The sequence below is a fragment of the Grampus griseus genome, assembly GCF_964374135.1.
Source record: "Grampus griseus genome assembly, chromosome: 16".
Lineage (NCBI taxonomy): Eukaryota > Metazoa > Chordata > Mammalia > Artiodactyla > Delphinidae > Grampus > Grampus griseus.
The window spans coordinates 9,378,761-9,398,310 of NC_139010.1; the positions used below are offsets into that span (position 1 = coordinate 9,378,761).

Here is a 19,550-nt window from a genome sequence, read left to right on the forward strand (position 1 = left end):
GAAGATGACTCATTTAAGACAGACTTCCATTCGCTGCACACCTTCTAGGTGCGAGGCATTTTCACCACTATCTAGTTGTTAGACTAACCTTTTAGGGAGGCATTACTAACCACATTTATCAAACAACAACAAAAGGATGCTCACACTAAGTGAACTGCTCAATGCCGTGGAGCTAAGCAATTCAGCTAGACCTTAAACAGTGGTCTTGGCCAGTGACTTTACTGATGAACTAGAAACTCCACTGAATAGGTATCTTTTATTCCACTTGAATAAAGCGAACATTATACAGCGGGACATGAATCAATATTTAAAGCATCATATTTATTGAGGCACATGTTCTCATAATTGGTAGGGAAACAACTGTTTTCCAGATAAAGTGATCTCCAGTCATCAAGAGATTCTTTTCCAAGAAAAATCTGGGCTGCCTTCTGTTAAGCCATTGCTAAGTTTACTCTTAAAGTAAAACTTTCTGTTAAATAACTTTACGGTGACATAGAACAGCAACAAAACACAGAAGACAGGGAGAAATAAACACCCACCTTGTCCAGCATGTCGTACGCTTTGCTGAGGAGTGCTCGCCAAAACTTCCCGGTGAGCTTGTCTGCGTTTCTTTCCATGGACTGTGCTACAGCATTAATGTAGCCAAGAACCATTTCTAGCAACCTGAAACACAGGACACTCATAAGAGAGTCCTGTGTACTATTCTTCCAGCTTTTTGATTAAAAGTTTGAAATTATTTCCAAATACGAATTTTAAAAAGTAACATACCTCTGTTCAAGGCCTGTCAACACCTGAGGACCGCCACTTTCAACTACCTAATTTTTAAAGAAGGCATCATTAGAAAAATAAGACAGCCGATGATGAAAAATCATTTGAAGTGCAATGAAACATCAGAGACCGACCAACTCACTCCCCAGTGTTTTCTGACATTACAATTTAATCAGGTCCAGATCACCCCGTCATACTGTAATAACTCCATTTCCCTTAATTTAATTAGTCTTTTCACTTATTTTGATTACATTCTATAGATATTCAAACTATCTGTAAAGTACTACAAAGATTCAGAAAAATACAGCAAACGATTAACACCTATTAGTTTTCTAAAGTGCTAATCTTTCGTTAGCCCATATCTAATTTTAAGATATTAAACTTAAGGACACAGCTGTAGTCCCCTCTGTATCGTTCCCTAATCCCAATCTCCTTCCACCCCAAGCCCCACAAACTGGAATCTGTGGCTGAATGTTATCAAAGAGTACGTATCAGCCGGCAACATGCTTTCTTGATTATATTAGATTTTTGAGATCTATCTATGGTAACTTACGTTGTTCTAGTTCATTCGTTTTAACTGCACACAGTATTCCTCTCCATGTACCACGACTTATTTATTCATTCACCTCTCTTGGTAGATATTTAGTTTTATGGCCCTTTTTCCCCCCCTTTAGTAACAGTGCTAAAAAAGAACCTTTCTCCTTGAGCATCTAGGCAAGTTTTCATAGAGAAAGGAAACTGCTAGATAGCAGGGGTGAGCATCTTCACTTTGAATGGACACTGCCCCGCACTTTCTGAAGTGGCTGTACCAACTCCTGCTACCCACCACTGTACAAAAATGACCGTGTCCCCCCAGCCTTGCCACTTCTTGTATTAACAACTTTAAACTTCCTGCCAGTTTGATAACATCGTGGTATCCTCTATAATCTGAATTTTCCTTCTTACTAGGGAGGTTGTTTTTGTCACATTGGCCATTTGTGATTCCTCTTCAATGAATTCATATTCTTTGCCAGTTGTCCTAACAGAAACGGATACTTCTTGATTTATAAACAGCAATACCCTTCTTTTAGTCTGTGGCTTTCTTTTCATTGTTTATGGTGGCTTTTGGTTCAAGTTCTTAAGAAATTCTTTTCCACTCTCCAGGTACAACGATGTTTTCCCTTGGTTTTCTTCTCAAAGTGCTAAGTAATTCTTTTCACACTGAAGTTTTTAATCCACCTAAAACTGTCTTTTGTTTATATGTAAGATCAGTCTTTCTTCCTCCCACCTGGAAAACAGACCGTGCCAGCTCTAGTTTTTGGACCTTTTTCTCGCCCCACTGCCATGTGGTGCTACCAGCCACGGAGCACGTTTCTTACATCGCATGGGTGTGTCCGCCTGATGTCCAGTCACACTGACCCGCCTGCGAGCTTGGGAAGCACCGCCGTCCTCGGCAAGCCTGCTGGACACAGAGCAATGTCTACGCTGATCACTCTCTAGTCCAATCACACTGACCCGCCCGCGTGCTTGGGAAGCACCGCCGTCCTCGGCAAGCCTGCTGGACACAGAGCAATGTCTACGCTGATCACTCTCAAGTGAGCTTGCTGAGCTAATTACCAGTTCTACAAGTTCATCAAGTCTCTTTTTTTCTGATTCTTACACTTCATTTCTTTTGCTGAGTAGGAATAGTGACAGAGGGCACTTTTGTTCCAGACTTTAACAGGCACATGTTAATGTCTCATCATGAAGTGTGCTGTAAACCACAGGCTTCTGACAGATGTCTTTATCAGGCTGAGGAGTTCTGTCCATCTCACAGTGGTGAGGATTATTTTTCTGAAATCACGAATAAACGCTAGATTCACTAAATTCTTTCTCTAAATATTTCAATGATCATAGGTTTCCCCCCGGATCTGTTCATGCATTATAACAGAAACAGAATACAGATATTTGAATGCTCAGCCATTCTTACGTTCCTGGTCATGACCCTGGATCCTCCTTTCTGTTTCTTTATTTCTTCATTTTGTTTCTGTATTTCCTCCTTTCTAATTTAAAGTTTAGCACACAAACAGAAAGGTGCACGAACCATGTGTGTAGAGCTCACTATATTTGGGTAAAGAAACAGCATGTTATCAGCACCTCAGAATCCTTCCGCTACTTGACCCTGCCCTTTCCTCCTTCCCAAAGAGAGACACTGTTGTTACGTCTAAAACCACAGGTGTGCTTTGCCTGTTTCTGAACTTCATACAACCGGAATCATAGGATGCATTCCTGTGCGTCTGCCTTCTCTCCTTCGATGTTATGCTGATGAGTCACCAGATAGCTGTGTGTCACTGAGGTTCACCCACGTCCAGCTATGACGAGACGCTCTGTCCACTCCATGATGATGGACACTTGGGTTGTGGCCAGTTCTGGGCACCATGAACAATGCTACCACGAACATTCTTGTCGATGTCTTTTGGTGCACATGTTCACACACTTCTGCGGGTATATACTACTGGAGAACAGAACTGCTGAGCCACAGGGTTTACGTATATACAGTCTTAGTAGATCGTGCCCAACGGGTGTTCATGTTGAGGTGAAGAGCACTACCTGTTTCTATTACAGGCATGCCTCACGTTTTCATGAGAGACTTGCCGAGCTGTTTTTACTAGCCTAAAACACAGTTCCTTCAGAAAAAGCAAACACATTGAAAGAACATCTCACCTTTCTGATAAAATTATTGGAGGCCAGGAGCTGAGACATGAAGGACACTGACAAAAATTTAAAATGCCGCAGTTGCTTGCTAGTGTGAGCATCTATGTTAAAAACCTGGAGCATTTCTTCTTGTGATTCGCTCTTGTAAGATACTGATATGGGAAGGGTTTCTGAAAAAGAGCAACAAAACAAGTGACCTCACTCATCTTCGACCTGATTCTTTGGTATATAGATACAGACATAATGAGCAGGGTAATTTGAATCTGAATTCAAATTTGAATCCCACATTCAAATGCATACAATTTTTAGAGAGAAATCTGTTACTCTGTTATACACATAATATACAATATGTATATTATTACACATATGCATGTGTATATATAATTTGTTATACCCAGTTTTTCCTCTTCTAAATAAGTGAAAGATAGGAGTATATTTACCAAGAAAGTACCCAAACAGCCCTGAGAATATAGAGTATGTAAGACAAAACCAACCAAACAAAAAATAAGGTAACTGAGACAAATAAATAGAAGACAAAGATACTGCAAAAGGAGTCTGAACTGGCTTCATGCCCCATTTCCAAAGCTGAAGAGACATTTACTTTGATGGCCCACAACAGACTAAAGGAGGGTCATCCCTTGCCTTCAACATTTAACCCTAAAAGCTGCAGATGTCTGTCCTAAAACTCTGTAGAATCCCACATTCAAATGTATCAAATATGAAAGGGGTTGGGGTGCCATGGCTGGGGGTCCGTGGTGGGCCACTTAAAAACCACTGTCCTAGAGAGTGACTCAGAATGAAGGCTTCGTCCTCAGCACGTCACCACACACAGCTCACCAGCGCCTCCCAGCTCTGTCCCTCCCAAACCCGGCCAAGCAGGGCAGACAAGGTAAACGGCCGGTCACCCAGACAACAGTCCCTGCGGAGTCTTCAGACCCTTCTTTCTAATGTACCTCACTGTTCTCCAAAGGGCAGAGAACTAAGAACAGTCAACACGTCAGCCCTTTCTTAAGCCAACCTCATTGGTGCTGTAATTAGCGGAATTTTCTTCAAGACCCCTACGTGATAAAATTTTCATATTTAGTTACCACTGCTGTGGTACCTGCTTTATTTTTCTTCTTATAAAGGTCTTCACGGGAACTCCCTGGCGGGCCAGTGGTTAGGACTCCGCACTTTCACTGCCGTGGCCCAGGTTCAATCCTGGTTGGGGAACTAAGATCCCTCAAGCCACACGGCGAAGACAAAAAACAAAAAAAAAAGCTTCACATTTTAAGGGGAAACTAAGATACAGCTAATAAGATGCTGCTAACTTGCTGTCACTTTACCATCAATTCATCCCAGACACTTGGAACACTCCACAGCCCAGAGGCACAGAGGTCTGAAAGTCAACATGTGAGGAACAGCAAGCAGAAACCCCACTTACTGTTTTCCATAAACATTTGAGAAGGTAACAACCGTATACTCGAATAAAAATTACTAACTTTAAAAAATCCTTCTAAGGACGCACCATGGGTTCTGAAGACAAGCTGCATTACCTTCTGCCTCTCTCAAGCTTCCAGATTAAACAGTAATTAACATCGGACTTAATGCCCACCTTCTTTTTCCTCTGGCAGCTTCATTAAGTACTCAAGGATATTCATCAAGCTTTGGATCTGATGCTGCACAGTAAATTCACAACAGACTGAAATCCAAAATTCAGTGTCTGCCTCTAAAACAGCATCCTGTGTAGAGGAGAGAAACAGGTCGTAAACTGTACCTCTCCAATTTATGTTACTTAGTAAGTACAAATAAGGGAAACGTTTTAAAAGTACTTCTTCGCACAGAAAGCCACTCCACGCTGTTCCTTATGGTCACGTGTATGACCAGAGGAATCAGATACTGAGCTTCTTACATAAAAAAGCCAATTTATGAGAATTATGAGGCATAATTCCAGGATAAACTGCATTATGGTATCTGGCAGAAATGAACATATTACTTTACTTGGAGTAGGCTCTAGATCTATTCCTGGATCCCACGTCTAAGAAGCCATTTAAAAACAGCCCTGGACGTGTAACTTCTGCCCTCATCTCTCTTCAAAACAGGGCTCTTCAAAACTGTCACCTGCATCTCACTGACTTCAGTGACACCGACCCTCCTCCCCTGCCCCCTAAAAGGCCTTCAACACCATGTTCAGGACACAGCTTAATTCCTGTACAGCTGTACTCTTTGGGGCTTAATTAAAATACACCCACCCAGCACGGCACCAGCCTAGTTTCTTAGAAAAGTCAAGTCGCCCTCAGGAGAAGCCCTGTTGCTCCTGGGGGTATTCAGTGCCTCAGGCTCTGGAAGCAATGTCAGAGAATGCTAGAAACACCTTTAAGAGCCCTTCTGAGCACACACCGTTAAGTAGTGCACACTAAGCACCACCAGCCCCACGTTTAAAGTGGAAAGTAACACAAAATCTGTGTGAAACACCCCCCGTTTTTTCTTGTCACCGCGCCCTACGCTCTGACCTTTTCTCCAAAGGCAGCCACCAGCACTGTTTTGGTGACATACTGTTCAAACAGCAGGAGGAGGAGAACCCAGAGGAATCTCTCTGCGCCCAGGGTGCCAACAAGCTGGACGAGGACAGGCAGGCGCCTGTGCTCGGGCACGTGGGGCAGCGCGTCTACAAACACGCTCACGATCTTGACCACGATGCCCTCCACGTTCCTCGTGACTTCTGCAGAGTCGCCACCATCAGACTGCAGGACAGCAAGCAGGGACACTGAGTAGAAGCAAATAACCCTCCGAGAGACAAGCTATAAGCAGACACGAAAAGGCCTTCAGATGTGCCCCCAAAAAGTTATCAAAGGAATTCTAATAATCAAAGACCAATCGGTAAGTATCCAAGGAGCATATATAGATTATGTCCTCGGCACTCTGTGGCCCTGAGGGGACTACAAAGTGCACGGCGTGAGCACTTCCCCAAAGGAGATGTATCATCTCCACGAGACACAATACACTTGTGAAAAGGTTAACAGGAGGCACTAGATGGCAGATGCCAAAGACGGGCCCTGAGAGCAAGGCTGCTCTCGGGCCGTCCTGCAAAAACCAAGCAGGATTTGAGTTGTGCCTCGAGAAGAACGGTTTAATCTGAAGAGCAGAGTGTGGCAAGGCCATCAGCTCCCTGCTGCTTTCAGAATAAAGTTCAAACCACCTGGTGTGGGTACTCAGAAGATAACAGCCTAATGGATGAAAGGATGAAGGAACAGACACCTGCACGAACGGCTAGCCCGGTGCCCCTACTTCCACCCCCTTCGGCTCTCCACGTCCCTCACACACACTGCACACACCACCCCCAGGCCGGGACTGCCTGCCCTGTCAGGGGGCAAATCCTATCTCCTCTTCAGACCCATTCAAAGTCCACTTCTTAATAAAGTCTGTGTGGTCATCCTGGCCCACGTGGACCTTCCCCTATCCTGAACTCTTCAGTGTTTATCATATACCACTGGCATATACCATATTAACGCATATCGTTATTTTCCTTTTTATATACGTCTCCTGTAGTGGCTAACTTGCTGGACAGAGAATACCAACCTTGTACCAAGATTAAAAGGAGGAGGTGCTGGATATGGTCATCGCTGAAATGGTCAATAGCATGAGGAAAGACAGTGACAACAGTGGGGGTAGACAGAAAACGCAAGCCGACAGCCATGCCCATTCATGTGCAAGGCTACTTTTTAGTTTCAAACTCTTCACTCCTTGCCGAGACTAGTCTGGCAGAGACCAGGTCTCACTCTTCTCTTTGCGTACTGAGCTCTCAAGGGAATGCTTGGTAAATGTTTGTTGAATTGTATGTTAACACATTTGCTCGAAAACTTCCTATTTCATCGACCTACACAGGGGTCTTGTCAAACTGACGCAATGTCCTGAGATACACAGTAAATGTAAATGCACTTTGTCAGAGCAATGTTAAGGCACTTGTATAGTTATACTGGCAGTACAGCAGAACCAGCTCGGCATGTTTATAGGTATTTCCGCAAAAGACATTATTTCCAAGAGTACTCCTTAGCTTCACCACTTTAAAATTTAAGGGGCATAAATAACTGAGCATTTCAGAAAGGCTTTTCATGTCATGTATTTACCACTACTTGAATTTCATGCTATGTAAAATCTTAAAAATCAGAAAAATAACACCCATGATGGTGGAAAGACAGCTTACCTGCATAAGTGCTGGAATTACCATTTTCACTGTCTTGTTAATAACTTGAAAACTGTAAGTATCATCTAGACGCATCACACTGGCTCCCATAAATGTAAAAATAGACATGATGTTGTGTAGAACTTTATCCTGAAAGAAAACACATTTTTCCATATTTTCCATTTTAAGCACATCAAGTATCAAGATTCATTAAAATCAGCAATAAAAAGAAATAACTCAAAGTAAAAATAGGCAAAGGATTTGCAAAGACATTTCTCCACAAATAAACGGTCAATAAGCACATGAAAAGATGATCAGTATCAATTATTAAGAAAATGCAAAATCCAAATCAGAAGACACCACTTCATACCCACTAGGATGACTATTATAAGACAATAACAGCTGTGAGGGAGTGGGGACATAGAACCTCAGACACTATTTGGTGGGTACAAAATGGTACAGAGGCTCTGGCAAATAGTCTGACAGTTTCTCAGAAAGTTAAGTTGGCATATGACCCAGCAATTCCACTCCTATTGAAAATACTGAAAACATATTCACATAAAATCTCCTATACGAGTGTTCACAGCAGCGTAACTGTTAACAGCCAAAAAGTGGAAACAACTTAAATGTCTGTAAACTAATGATAAACAAAATATGGTATACACGTACAATGGTATATTATACAGCCGTAAAAAGAATACTGATTCAAGCTTCAACGGATGAACCTTGGAAACGTTACATGAAGTGCAAAACAGACACAAAAACGGCCACGTATTATAAGATTCCATTACAGGAAACGTCTAGGATAGGGAAGGTAGATCAGGGTTGCTGGTGGTAAAGGAAACAGGCAGTGAATGCTAATGCATACGGCATTTCTTTCTGGGGTTGATGAAAACGTTTAGGAAGTACATAATGGTGATGAGTGTACAATTCTGTGAATGAAGTAAAACCACTGAATCGTATACTTTAAATGGGCGGCATTTAACTATATATTCTTATGGCATACGAACTATATTTCAATGAAAACAAAAGAAAAATAGCAATGATTCTTAATTTTTTCTGGAATATCTACCCCTTTGAGATCTACTGACTCTACACCAAGGGGAAAAAAACCCATACACATTAAATCTTGTATATGATTTTAGTAGATTAAGAGACCCGCTAAAGGTCATGGAGAACGAACTCCAGGTTAAGTACATCTGACCTAAATCCCCTACATGAAAATACTTTCAATCTCTTCAAAATTTTTTAAATGACGTATTTCTATAAGGAACACAATTTCTTTAACTGAGGTACTTTATAATCAAATTAATTTTAAGTCACTGGTTGAAAGCTGTGTGAGGATTACCTGAGGATTCACGGGATTTTTTCCAAATAACACTAATACCACCACTTATTGGATAGCTACATTGCACCTAGCACCGTGCTAAGTGCTAACAATAAATTATCCAATCCCGTTCTCACAACAATCCTACGAAGAAGGTTACTATTATTCTCCACTTCACAAAAAGGGGAACCAAAGCTTAGCAAGATCAACCAGCTTACGGTCTCAGCTATCAAAGAAGCAGGGCCGAGAGTCCCATCAGCGCTGTAAGACCCAGAATGTCCACTGAGTTCAGAACAGTGCAGGCCTACGCATTTCCACGGGAAAAGTATCTGCTTAAGTCTTAAATCATTAACACTTACAGGAAACATTCCAGCAACAGCACCCAAAAGTAAAAGGGCATGGTGATGGGTCTGAGGCATCTCGGAAACGCGGATGCACTGAACTATCAATTCCACGTTGAACTTCTCCTCATCAAGAACATCTACAGGGCGAGAAATAAAAAGTCTCTAAGTGGTAGGTACATTCATACTCAGAGTAGATAATCCTTCCCCCCTTTCCTTCCAACAAATTACACACCTTTTGGTATTTTGCCGCCATCTGGAGAGAGTTTTTGGCAGATGTTAAGCAAACAACTTAGAATTAACTGTTTGGTGTATTCCATACTTCCCTGCTCCGGTGGCAAAGGCTCTAAACACCTTCAGGATGCCCGGAAGAGAAATGATGGGAAATGAAAGAGTTGTACAATTTCAGTGCTGCATTAATGACCACTGTCCAGAACATATATTAAATAAACATTTAATTTAAAATAAAACATTAACATTAAACATTTAATGTTAATAAAATATTAACATTATTTAAACATCAAGTCTAGGGCTTCCCTGGTGGCGGAGTGGTTGAGAGTCCGCCTGCTGATGCAGGGGACACGGGTTCGTGCCCCGATCCGGGAAGATCCCACATGCCGTGGAGCAGCTAGGCCCGTGAGCCATGGCCGCTGAGCCTACGCGTCCAGAGCCTGTGCTCTGCAACGGGAGAGGCCACAACAGTGAGAGGCCCGCAGACCGCAAAAAAAAAACAGAACAAAATCAAGTCTAGAGCCTGCGCTCTAAAGCCCACAAGCCACAGCTACTGAGCCCGTATGCTACAACTACTGAAGCTCACGTGCCTAGAGCCCCTGCTAGACACATCTACAGAAAGCCTGCGAGCAGCAACAAAGACCAAACGCAGCCAAAAATAAATAAATAAACTTATTAAAAAAACCAAAAAACATCAAGTCTATAAACATGATGTAAGATTTCTAACTCTGATTCTTCTAGTGCAGGCAGGCGCTTATGTCACATTACCTCTCCTCTCTATCACACCTTCCATCAACCTATTTTAAATCTCCTTAGAGGACAACCTTGGGAATTACTTTCTTTTTGGACGAGAGCACACATCCACGATGCAACGCATACACTATAGCTATCTAATAACGCACACCTAAAAAATACAGCGGGTGTCACACTATATCCTTAAATACAAGTAATGATGCCCCCGGGGACATGGTGTTGAAAGTGAGGAAGGAAAGTAGGCCGGAGAAAGCGCTCATTTATTACGTGATACAGGATGAAGGTTAGTTTCGGGCCCTGGCAACGGGTTCCTATAATCATTCTTTAAATCTTTCAACTATAGTATTCAACTTGCTCTATTTTACAGACTAGCTAAGCAAGAAGTGAATGTGAAAAGAGAATGTTAAATAAGATGGGCAAGAATTAGAATCTCATTCTCTCACAGATCAAAGGCAAGTGTCATTACCTTGACAGCAGGTTAAAAAGAGTCGGTATCAATATCTGAGGACTTTTGAGTTTCTTTTTGTGCTGCAGTAATTCTAGGATGAGGGTTGCTCTTTGCCAGTAAGAACCGCCAACTTCCTGAACAGATTCTAGATCTTGTGATTTTCTGGGAAACAGACAAGACAAAAAGTTAGAAGAGTAAACATTATCAACGCTAATAAGTAAAAATGACTGTATCCGATTATGCCCAATTGATGGGTATCAAAAAATCACAATGGTTCCAAAACATCCAAGGCCTAGGGGACAACAGTGTTCTCACTGCATTCATGACTCTTACTTCTGCTGCATTTTCTGCCTCCTTGTTTGCTGAATTGTGCCTAAGGACTTAGTTTTATCTGGTGGCTCCAGTTCTATTCTGACTTGTTCAGCATTAACGGAAATCTGGAATAGGAAGGAAGAATGGGTGATGACAGGATTCCATGGGTTAAAATTAGAGCAGTTTACGTTTATTCAAACAGATACAATGAACATGTTTCTGTCCACTTTGTCCCCCTACAACCCTACAGCCCAGTCCAATGCCCAAAGGCAAATATCACTGACAATTTCTTATGTATTGTTTGGGAAATTTTCCATATACCAACAGCTCTATAACGATTAAACACAGACAGACAGACAAACAGACAGACAGACAGACACACACACACTCACAGAGGAGCATATTATGTACACTGCTCTGTGCCTTAATTTGTTCCACTTAACTCATCTTAGAAATCTAAGTAATTATGTTAAAATTCTGAAAACTGCAGAATCTGGATACTAAGACTTTACCACACTATTATCTATTTTTGTGAAAGTATTTTCCTAAAAAAGCACAACAAAACAAAACACTAAGTAACTAGGTGGTTATTCTGATCTACAGCTAGGTTTCAATATACATATAAACCAATGAGCAGATTCTCAATTCCATTCTGTATGTCATTAAACAGCTATTTAAATCAAGCAGAATAATCCACGACCCAGCTGAACATGAAGCCACCATTCATTCCTGTTCTTGCATAAGAGGGAGATCCTCCCTAATATGAGTAAGATCCAAACTAACATACACCCTACGTGTTCAAAACTATAATTATTTCATACAATAAAAATAATGATGGGGCTTCCCTGGTGGCGCAGTTGAGAGTCCGCCTGCCGATGCTGGGGACACGGGTTCGTGCCCCGGTCCGGGAAGATCCCACATGCCGCGGAGCGGCTGGGCCCGTGAGCCGTGGCCGCTGAGCTTGCGCGTCCGGAGCCCGTGCTCCGCAACGGGAAAGGCCACAACAGTGAGAGGCCCGCGTACCGCAAAAAATAATAATAATAAAATAATGATGAAGACTTATAACATTGATTTTGCACTTTCTCTATGACTTCCTTTTCCATGATTCTGGTTAATGGGAACATCTGACTTCCTAAAAGCATTATAAAATGGAGGAAACTTAAACATGGTATTACTTGGAAGAGAGTAAACATCAATAAACAAATGGCAGGAAGTTTGCAACTTACCCCTTTAAAAACACTGCTAACAGTCTGAGCACAATGTGAGTTTTTACAGTTCACCAATAAATCAAACAATGTGCACAAAAGCTTCTGCTGAACCCTTTCATCCGAAATAGCTGCAAAAAGTGGCTTCGTAATCTAGAGGCAGAAAAAAGGGCAATTGAGATAAATGAACAAACTTCAATTCCAAACATGATCTTTCTATCATTTTCTTTTACAATGTGAAACTGGTCTCCATTTTGTCAGTTTAAATGACTCATGTACATCATTCAGTTTTGCAAAATGGGTCAAATATATCATATTCCTTTAAGGTATGCCCAGTCTATTTTCTTGAAGTAAGACATTACAGATCTTTGAAACCCTGAACATGTTTTAGTTTCTGACAGAAATCACTGACCTTTTCGAGGGCTGTAATCTGAATGGTTGGCATTCCTGTGCAAAGTTCCTTTGTTGTGTGCACAGCTTTTATAAATATATCTAGACTCTTCGGGTCCTTATGTAAAAGGGAAGCTGAATATTCATTATATTTTCCCAGAATGAGATGCAGAGCAATGACCTCATCTTTCAGGACAACTGTGGGCTCCTTCTGGATCTTTTCTAACAGTTGCTCTATCACAGGCAACAGCTGAGAAAGTACCATCTAAAGTTTGGAAAATTTATTAGTAAATAGTTATCTATATGGATACAAGTCTTTGCTAGCTGTACAAAGACATCCGAAGATATGCTGCAAGACTGGAAGCTTAGCCTGGAGAAAAAAACCCAATAAAATAATGACCTCTTAAGACACAGGGATAGCTATTAATCCAACTAAGGCACCCAGGTCCCCTCTGACAGTTCAGTCTGTAACAGTCAAAAGCTCCAAACCCTTTAGAGATGACAAGAAAAATAATCTGTGAGCATCCTAACACTTTCTGAAAATAGGAAATACAAACTCAAGTTTTGGACTATAAAAATAAATTGTACTTTTTCTACACTACATTTCCAATGCTGTGTAATTAATATTAATTCAAATTATGTATCTGAAGTCTTTAATAACTCAACCAGGAGTCAGCAAATTACGGCTTGCAGGCCAAGTCCAGAGGACCATCTGTTTTTGTCAATTTTGTTTACTGAAACACAGGCACGCTCATTTGTTTACATACTGTCTGAGGCTGCTTTCGCAATACAATGGCAGAACTAAGTGGCTGCAACACATTCTGTATGGCCCACAGAGCCTAAAATATTTACTACTTGGTTTTTTACAGACCAAGACTGTCAATTCCTTATTTATACCAGGCTGATAAAGGCCATCTGTTTGCTTACAACAAGACAATATAATCAAATGGCTTTTACTCCATTTGATTCCTCTTTTAGTTCAAGTTGCAGTCAGTCCAAGAATGGTAAGGTCCATGGGCGTTTTTGGAACACAAGGATGAGAAGCAGTTTTTCTGTACCAGCACAAACCACCACACAAACATGTGATTCACAACCTCTTTCTTTTGAATCACAGGCTTCCTTGACAACATAATGAAAGCTTTGGATTCTCCCCACAGAAAAATGTACAGCCACATACATTTTAAAAATGAGTAAATGATTTTGGAATGTGCACAGACTTTTATGTTCAAATATATTATTTTGTGGAGGATTTTCACCTGAAGAACAAACAAAAACTGACAGTTTTTCAGCAGTGCATCGCCAGTGTTTTTCCCTGTGTAACTGTAAAATTCATTTAAAATCACATCAGTGATGAGACAGAGATAACACACAATTTTAAAATGGAAAGAAACTCACTAATATTTGCTTTTTGTATCCTGTATCTCTTTTCTCCACCTCAACTCTTCCCCCTCCCAAATTAATAAAATGTTCACATCTGAGTGTATACATGCAACTCTCACAAAGTCTTACGCACATGTGAGCAGTTACAATAATCTTTAGTAACATCACATGGATTGGACAGCCCACTTAAACTGCACATACCTCACTGCTGACGTCCTGAAGTACTTTCATCAAATCTTTTGCAATATAAGATGGGCAACTATATACACAATAAAGTAGGTTTTTCAAAGTTTCAGACAACTTCTGATGAGATTTCAGCTTCTTTTCTCTCTGTAGTTCCTCAAATAAAGTAGCCAAATCCTAGTATACAAAAAAAGAAAACCGGATTGGAAAAAAAAAAGTTACATGTACTACTTATGGAAGATTCTTTGCCAAATGATGCGACACTGCTCATGATTTTCAATACCCTTAATAGGAAAGGGTATCACTACCCATCAGGTAGCTTACTATCAAAAGCTAAACACTGGCCTTTTAGCCAGTAAAAAGATAGCAGAAATGAAACATGGCATTGCTATCTTTTTAAAATGGGGGAAGAAAGACGTGCAGACATTGACATATCAATTTCTAAATTCAATGACTTAGTCAATAAAAATCCCTGCAGGGCTTCCCTGGTGGCACAGTGGTTGAGAGTCCACCTGCCGATGCAGGGGACACGGGTTCGTGCCCCGGTCCGGGAAGATCCCACGTGCCGCGGAGCGGCTGGGCCCGTGAGCCATGGCCGCTGAGCCTGCGCGTCCGGAGCCTGTGCTCCGCAACGGGAGAGACCACAACAGTAAGAGGCCCGCGTACCGCAAAAAAAAAAAAAAAAAAAAAAAAAAAAAAAAATCCCTGCAAAGCAGAATGTCAAGAAAGGAGAAAAAGGTTCATGTGTCCACACGGGCATACACACTCTCAATCTTCTTTGCTACTGAGTTTACCTGAGCAACATAGGTGGCATCTGAGGTGATCTCCTCTGCTTTAGGAACCACATGATCTATGATCAGATGAAACTGGGATGCCACTCCGCTGAGGGCCTGGAGACAATGAATGGCAGCCCTACGTACTTCTTTTATGGGGCTTCCCAGATTAACGAGTAGAGATGTCACCACTAAAACCAAAGGGAAAAAAATTTAAGTAACAATTCAAAACATTGAAACAGTGTAAAACTTCAATAGTACCAAAGGGTGCATGATGCAAGTTTTCCTCTCAACTCCAGCTCCCTCTCTGAAGACCAGTCACTGTTTGTTTTCTATTCTAGAGAAGTGTTAGACATTTTCTGTTATATTCTTTTGAAAACACACAAACGAGACCACAGCATACATACCCTGTTCTGCACCAACTGCTATCACATCTCAATGTATACTGGAAAGGTTTTCCATGTAAGTACATACATATCTGCGTTAAGTATCCTTTTAAAACCGTACACAAATGCTCCATTGTATTTTACTTTACTGGTTACTGTATTTTACCTTACTGGTAAAAGTTTAGATTGTTTCTAGTCTTTTGGCATTAAAACTGCTGCAACAAACACCCTGTACATACATCCTTGCACAAGAGTGCAGAGGAAATAACCCATCTGTGCATGACACTTTGCAGATATTTTGTCCTGAATAGATGTTTGTTTTCACTTTCTTTTTGATGCGGAAATTTTATAGCTTTATAGAAGAATTTTTCTTCCAGTTTTACATGCTGCTTTGAAAGGTGCTCCCCACTCTAAAAGAGTTTTAAAAGTATCTACCTCTAGTATTCCATATTTTCTTCTAACACTAAAACTAAGTGTTTTTTAATATGAAATCTTTAGTTCATGTGAAATTTTTGTCTAAAGAATAAGGTTGGAGTCAAGCTTCTTTAATGTTTGCAAATGGCTAGCAGATGTCCTATGTAACAGTCAACCTAAGAACCCCACAGATCTGGGATATCAGCTTTGTCATTCACACATCTCATCAGTATCTGAAACGTATCTATTTTTGCCAACTATACTTCTAGAACCATGTTCAGTAAAAATGATGCACTTAACAGGAATGCTTCTGTTTCACCAATTACGTGGCAAAAATACTAGCTTTTGATTTGAGAAGTATTTTCATCATGTTACTCCTACTCTGCTGTCACTTAATTAGGAGTAATTACTGATTTTTATCTCATGCCTTTTCAGATCTTTGGACATGATTATATGGGTTTTCTCTAGCCAGTTATATAATAGAATACCTTGTTTTGAACCAACTTTGTATTTTGGAATGAACTCTGGGGAAATGTTTATTTTCTAAAATAATGTTGCTGGACCCAGCAAGTATTTTATTTAGAATTTTTGCATCATTATTAAATACAGCGATCGCCTTTTATCTGTAAGGATGTTGTGCTGGTTTTAGACAAAGAATCTGGAAGTTTTCCTTGGTTCTATGCCCTGCCCACTTCAATAACACTGAAATAACCGGCTTCAAGGACCTGGTAGAAATCAAGTGAATCAGGGTTTTTTGAAGAAAAGTCTCCAGGATAAAGAGACATCTAAAATCCTTTTATGGTAATTAGTTATTTAAGCTTTATTCCATACTACTTACTGGGGCAAATTTTGGTGATTTTTATCTTGCTGGAAATGATCCATTCTACATACACTACTTCTGGAATGCTAAGGAAGAGTGTGATAAGCTTTCATACTCTTCCAAGAAGGTCATATGAAAGCTGGAAATCCTTCCTGGTCTCCATGACATTAATTTATAAAGTAAAGCCAAATATGAACAGCTGAGAAGTTGAATTCATACAAAGGGCAGCATCAGGCCAAGGTATCTGTTTGCTAAAATTCCCAGTAGAGTGGGGCAGAGCTTTCAGAAAAAGCCAAATTCAAAAACAAAGTACTAACTACTATGGTTACTATGCTCAAGTCAGTAACTGGAACCCAAGGTGGGTTAAACTACATTATTTAAGCAATCAGCTGTTAAGTATGTCCTCCACTTAAAAGTCTATGTGACTTCATTCTCCCAACTAATTTTTTTCAGATTTGAAATAGCATATTTTACATAAAAGCTGAAAAAAATACTTGAGTTTTGCTTTTAAACATGTAGATAAACTTACTATATTGATAAGGCATAACAAACCAACAGCAGCCTCCAGCTTACAAACGTTAAACTCTTATTCATTTAGCAAAGACTTGCTCTATGCAAGCCTGAGCTGGAATACATATTTGCAAAGAAAGTGAAAAAACTGGTTAGATTCCCAAGCCACTGACAAAAAGTTAACTCATACAATTATATTAATATTGCAAACCCTTTTTCTTTTGCACAGCATAATATTTTCTTGTAAATATATGAAAACAAATACCAGCCAACACTTCCTAGACTCCTAAGGGAAAAGGTATGGCTAGAAGCTCACTGTGGATTCACAGTGGAGTGCTCTGAGGACAGGTGCAATGAGGAAGCAGCCCTCTGCTTGAGGCCCTGGGGGACTCTAGTGGTCCTTGAGCTTCCATGAAGAACAGAGTGCATCTCTCCTGTTTTCAGTGGAGTAACTGTGACATATCTAGGCAGCATAAATGCAAAAGTACTTCAGGAAGTGGGGAGGTGACAGAAGGCAAGACAGCAGGGGTAGAAAGGGAGCCCATCTTGCAGCAATACCAGAGGAAAAGTTAGGTCCTTTGGTCATGCTATGTACAAAGAGGCATATATTCCTCAAAAGCCACTGCCTTTGATGCCAAAGGATAGCACATTTCACACCTAATTAGAAAATCTAACTACTTATGACTTCGTTTTTTTGAAAACTCGTAAGTTTAACAGTAGATAACTATTTTAATAAACTATGGTATCTTCACACAAAATATTCTGCAGACATTTAAAAAATATATATAATTCTATATTTATTAATATAGAAAGATGCTTACAATGTATTCATTCAAAAAGTTTAAAAAATGCCCAGGACATATACCCTGAGAAAACCATAATTCAAAAAGAGTCATGTACCACAATGTTCACTGCAGCACTATTTACAATATCCAGGACATGGAAGCAACCTAAGTGTCCATCAACAGATGAACGGATAAAGAAGATATGGCACATATATATAATGGAATACTCAGCCATAAAAAGAAACAAAATTGAGTTATTTGTAGTGAGGTGGATGGACCTAGAGTCTGTCATACAGAGTGAAGTAAGTCAGAAAGAGAAAAACAAATACCGTATGCTAACACATATATATGGAATCTAAAAAACAAAAAGAAAAGGTTCTGATGAACCTAAGGGCAGGACAGGAATAAAGACACAGACGTAGAGAATGGACTTGAGGACACAGGGAGGGGGAAGGGCAAGCTGGGACGAAGCGAGAGAGTAGCCTGGACATATATACACTACCAAATGTAAAATAGATAGCTAGTGGGAAGCGGCTGCATAGCACAGGGAGATCAGCTCGGTGCTTTGCAACCACCTAGAGAGGTGGGATAAGGAGGGTGGGAGAGAGACGCAAGAGGGAGTGGATATGGGGATATATGTATACATATAGCTGATTCACTTTGCTTTACAGCAGAAACTAACACAACACTGTAAAGCAATTATAGTCCAATAAAGATGTTAAAAAAAAAAAGTCCAGGAAATTCACATCCGAAAAACCTGAATAAACCTTCTTAAAAGTAAATCCACCTTAAAAAGGGACTGCAATATTTCAGTAAGTAGTGGAGAAAAAATTACATTCGTGGGATTTTATTGTGTAAGTAAAACTTAAAATTGTATATCTATCTCACATATAACAAAATTTTGGTTACAACTGTAATTATGTGCTCTTTCAAGGAGCTAATAAAAGATAAATATTGAGAAATTGTTCTGGGGAAAATGTATGATCATTCACTTTGCTTTCATAGAAAATTTATAACAAGTGATTTGGGAATAAAAACCTTAATCAAGAGCATGTTCAAATTCTCCACAGGCCACTCTCATTTCTCTGATACTTAAATGATTCCATCATCCTCATCAACTTTCTCATCGTCAATCACTATAGGGTCTAATTCTGACAGATCCTCTCATTTGTCAATAGCTTTGCAAGTCAATCCACTTCTCAACAGCATATTTATCAACTTTATGAAATTCTGCATCTTTTGCAAAATTTACAATTTACTTTATAAAAACAGAAGTTTTATTTTTGGGTGTTTCATTAGTGAGCGTCCAACCTGATAAAAGAGATACCTGATAAAAGAGATAAATCCAGGAGGGCTGCTTGAATGGAGACCAATTTAATAATTAATCAGTTGAATGCTGAATTGTATTATGATGGTTTGGCTTCCCTAGACAGCCCAGTTACTATTCAAAAAATGAACAGATGGATATTAAAAACCCATGATTAACCACCTGCCATTTTTATTATCTGTTTTGGTGAGATTTTGCCACTGACGTTTAGAACTTAAAAGCAATACTCAGAAGTAACCAAAAACAGTCTACAAATACACAAAAATAGATACGCACACAAATACATACATACACAGACAGAAAGAGTATCCACCCACACTAATAAAAAAATAAAAAGAAATTCTCCAAACTACGACCTTCAC

At 40.1% G+C, this 19,550-nt stretch overlaps 1 protein-coding gene across 1 annotated transcript in view; it reads right to left on the reverse strand.

Moving 5' to 3' along the window:
* Positions 1 to 19,550, reverse strand: part of HEATR1 (HEAT repeat containing 1) — a 47,419-nt gene that overhangs the window by 8,138 nt on the left and 19,731 nt on the right. Inside the window, exons 21-34 of the mRNA XM_082673789.1 lie at positions 14,968 to 15,137; positions 14,192 to 14,350; positions 12,633 to 12,875; positions 12,242 to 12,373; positions 11,037 to 11,140; positions 10,722 to 10,865; positions 9,507 to 9,625; positions 9,290 to 9,411; positions 7,625 to 7,753; positions 5,934 to 6,164; positions 5,036 to 5,162; positions 3,451 to 3,611; positions 769 to 815; positions 540 to 663 (exon numbers count right to left, since the gene is read on the reverse strand). Coding sequence (XP_082529915.1) covers positions 540 to 663; positions 769 to 815; positions 3,451 to 3,611; positions 5,036 to 5,162; positions 5,934 to 6,164; positions 7,625 to 7,753; positions 9,290 to 9,411; positions 9,507 to 9,625; positions 10,722 to 10,865; positions 11,037 to 11,140; positions 12,242 to 12,373; positions 12,633 to 12,875; positions 14,192 to 14,350; positions 14,968 to 15,137 — 2,012 coding nt within the window. The remainder of the gene's footprint in view (positions 1 to 539; positions 664 to 768; positions 816 to 3,450; positions 3,612 to 5,035; positions 5,163 to 5,933; positions 6,165 to 7,624; positions 7,754 to 9,289; positions 9,412 to 9,506; positions 9,626 to 10,721; positions 10,866 to 11,036; positions 11,141 to 12,241; positions 12,374 to 12,632; positions 12,876 to 14,191; positions 14,351 to 14,967; positions 15,138 to 19,550) is intronic.